The sequence below is a fragment of the Perkinsus marinus genome, assembly GCF_000006405.1.
Source record: "Perkinsus marinus ATCC 50983 genomic scaffold scf_1104296952312, whole genome shotgun sequence".
Taxonomy (NCBI): Eukaryota; Perkinsozoa; order Perkinsida; family Perkinsidae; genus Perkinsus; species Perkinsus marinus.
The window spans coordinates 562-4,081 of NW_003208908.1; the positions used below are offsets into that span (position 1 = coordinate 562).

At 50.9% G+C, this 3,520-nt stretch overlaps 2 protein-coding genes across 2 annotated transcripts; both read left to right on the forward strand.

Moving 5' to 3' along the window:
• Positions 1-216: 216 nt before the first annotated feature.
• Pmar_PMAR003110 (hypothetical protein) lies at positions 217-576 on the forward strand (the record flags this gene model as incomplete). The annotated part of the gene is made up of 1 exon (XM_002777000.1): positions 217-576. One exon carries the CDS (start codon positions 217-219, stop codon positions 574-576), a length of 360 nt encoding a protein of 119 aa, XP_002777046.1.
• Positions 577-2,619: 2,043 nt separating this feature from the next.
• Pmar_PMAR003111 (hypothetical protein) lies at positions 2,620-3,520 on the forward strand. The gene is made up of 4 exons (XM_002777001.1): positions 2,620-2,901; positions 2,946-3,054; positions 3,107-3,271; positions 3,323-3,520. The coding sequence occupies exons 1-4, from the start codon at positions 2,637-2,639 to the stop codon at positions 3,501-3,503; spliced, it is 720 nt and encodes a 239-aa protein (XP_002777047.1). The 5' UTR covers positions 2,620-2,636; the 3' UTR covers positions 3,504-3,520.

Below are 3,520 nucleotides of genomic sequence, written 5' to 3' on the forward strand. Positions count from 1 at the left end.
GCCAATACTACTTTGAAAAAGGAAGTGAATGAAACGGTTTCGAGTCATCGCCGTGCTCGCGAGCTCCATGCAGGCTCTACTGAAAGTATCGTTCCGTGGCTGGCAGAGAGAAGTGGCCGCCGCACGACTTTTCAATAGAGTCACAACAGAGCATGCAGCTCGGTCTGAGCAGGCTGAGACTAGATTAGCGCAGCTCGTGGACACACTGGTGCTACTATGACTGCTAGCATCCTCTTTAGAGGTATTTGGCCCACTCAGAGCTCACGTCTTTTCCAAGTCACCACGTCGGTGTGGACCATCCACTTAGCGTTGGTTGCCTGGAGGGCCTTGACACGAGAAGGAGTAGCCCAGAGGCAACTGGACGTGAACCCGTCTCGCAGGATCATCACGGTTTCTATTGAGCTCCTCCTCCAGAGTCTCTACTATGCTGCAGTGGACTCCCGTATTACTATGGCGGAGAGCTTCTTCGACCGTGCCCATCTAGAGAGATCGGGGCATTTGAAGAGACGAGCTTTCGGTGGGTGGAAGGCCGAAGCACTTCTCCTGGGTGTGCAGCAGAGAGAGGTAGCTCTCTGACCCCCCACGGTCAACAGTTCTATCTCAGCTTGAGCTACGCCAACAATTGGCAGTCTCACAGAAATCAATAGCTTATTTCATGGTAGAGCAGTCGAGTATGCAGGCCGATGCTCACCTGCTCTCTATCGTCTTGAGAGAGTGGCTTCACGCTGCAGCGAAGGGAGTTATTATTAGGCAGCTGGAGTCCAACAAGGGTAGGAGGGAAAGGCGACTGGTCTGGTCGAGGTGTGCTGGCCATCCGTAGTGACAGGGGAAGCCTCTGCGGAAGCCTTGAAAAATCTGCTAAGGATGGCTCGAGCCGCTGAGTCAATCACGGAGGAGTATATTAGAGTCTCCTTATGTGCATATATCTTCAACATGTGGCAGCTGGATGTATGGGGGGGGCGCAGATTTGGGAAGAACGGACTCCTCCTTCCTACAGACGCAGAGGGTGGCTCGAGAGAAAACGGCCACAGCGACTGAAGCACTGAATGCCATGGTAGCGGAGAAGGAGGCTTTGGTGGAGGAGAATGAGAAGTTGCATGCCAGCAGTGATGAACTCCACAACGAATAAGCGACTGAAGGCTTCTGGATGGGAAGTCCGAGGGGGACGCGGAGAGCGAAAGCTCGTCATCGTCTGGTAACGAAATACTTCTGATGTGATTACGCATGGCTTGTCGTGGTAGAGGAAGAAGATCTCGAGAGGTGTTCACCGGCGTGGCAGCCCAGGGGTACTCCCCCAGACGAGGCCATCATCGGCAGGCTGGATCTCTATGATGCCGAAGAGAATTTGAATAACGGTAAGACATCGTCTATGGCATTAGTGGTCGATGTAGTGCTGCTGTAGGGGAATACTTTATGGAGAAGCCTAGCCAGGTTAAATGCCTGCCTAGTCGAAGGCTCTTTTACTGTGTGAGGGATATTGATGATTATCAGAGCTACTTGGAGTAAGCCTTCTCATAGGAAATAGATGCACCCGGTGGTACATAGTGTGTTTATATTTGCCCTCTATCATCGTCTTAATGAGTTCTCACTGTGATTTTTACTCTGTGTAGCCACGGGAATAAAGGGGAAGATAGATATGCAGCCATGCGCAGTAGGAAGACAGCGTTTTCTTCATTCTGTGTGTGTATGAGGGGAAAAAACTGAATTTCACACATTTCTCGACTCCACTTAGTGTGACGAATCGAGTGGTCTATACGATCAATCACATGAAATTCGGACCGAGATGTTACCCGTCCATCTCGGTACAGTACATAAGCGGGTATAAAATACGCTCGTAGTATTGTGCGCATTTAACACACGAGAAGGTACAGTACGAGCATAAAATCTGCTGCTCGTTGTAAACAGTGCCACCCGTTATATCTCCTCAGAGTATTCGAGAATGCATCTCTGAGGAGGATGAGAAGTCGCTACTCCCTCAACGACGTATGCAATGCCATCTACGACTGGCCCAATAGGGAAATATCAATAGACTCGGAAGCTTACTCTGCGGGAGTGTGAGTCGTCGAACACGCTCCCTATTGGCACTGTACCATCAGGATGAGGTCGTTGAAGAGGAAAACGCTGATGCAAATGACTGACGACTTCTTCATTTCCCTTATCAAAATAGCACGCGAGAGTGTATCCCGTCGCAAACGGTTCAAACAACAAAAAATGGAGTCGAAGATTCTGTCCCTTGACAGCGCAGAGCAATCGGTCGCACCGCGAAGATGTACGCTCTTCCTGGCTCCCCCGCGAGTTGGGAGCACGATACTAGCTGAGCCCAACACGGAGTTGCTCGTGCCACAAGCGAGGGAGATTGAGATCGCCCCGTCGCCACCACCACCACCCGAAGCAGCTGTGGACCCTCTCGCGGTTGACACTACTGTGGAAGATATCCAGCAACGTGCTGGCAAGACTGTATCACTAGAGGTCGAAGAACCAATAGGCGACTCTTCATCAAAATGATGTTGCGAAGACTAAACCACTCCCGCTCATGTGGTCATGTTCATGTTTTCTCTAGTACTTTCCTCTTTGCTGTTGTTGGGTTCGAGAGACGGGCTAATAGTTGGATAGCTTTACCCAGCCTAGGGAAGACTATGAGTTCATCATTCTTCCATTGCCTCTTCCTTCCTCTACTCGCATACGTGGCTACTACGGAGGCTGTACAGCAGCTCTTCCCTGACGTTCCTCTTCCAGAAACCACATCCCACCAGTGTGTAGCCTATGCGCCAATACAGGATATATCAGTCTCTGAGGCCTCCGCTATCTTCTACTCCGCCGCACTGTGGAAGAAGTCACTGAGTTTCCCCGTCTCGGTCCCCAGTGGCCTCATCCTTTACTCAACGACGAATCCTTTCTCATGTGAGTCCATCTCGTTGTGGTGTTCCCTCCAACGTTTGTTTCAGACTCACCTGCAGTAGTCGAGTTCGAACAGCTGGTAGCGGGCAGTTTCCCCGACATCCGCTTCTATCGCGTGAATCTCGTAGAAGCAACTCAAGCTGAGCTACTGCAACTGTAAGTGTATGTGATCATCTGCCGAGACTGCGAGTGTGTTCCGAATCGTCAGGCAGTGGATAACCATTCCCCGAGTAATTATTCTGAGTGCTTATCGAGACTCTGGTAACAAAACTTTCGCCACCAGCATCGATCCACCTTTCGACGCTGAGAAAACGGTATCGTATATAGCCAACGTTACAGGTTTGGAGATCGCCACTGCATCTCATTTCTACCGGTGAGACCCTCAAGAACCACAGCAATGTGAACTGCCTCTCTCTCCTTCCAGGTCCGCCCCCTTGTACTCGGACGAGTTCAACGTCCGGCTGCGCCTTGATCCGAGTGTTTTCTCCTTCCGTGACTGGACGGGACTCACAGTGCTGGCGTACATTTGCGCTAAGTCTCTGTTGCTCCCAGTGCTGAAGAAGATGCATAAGTTCGTGCTCAGTTGCGTTGTCAAGCTCTGTTGATGTACTCTTGTCTCTGC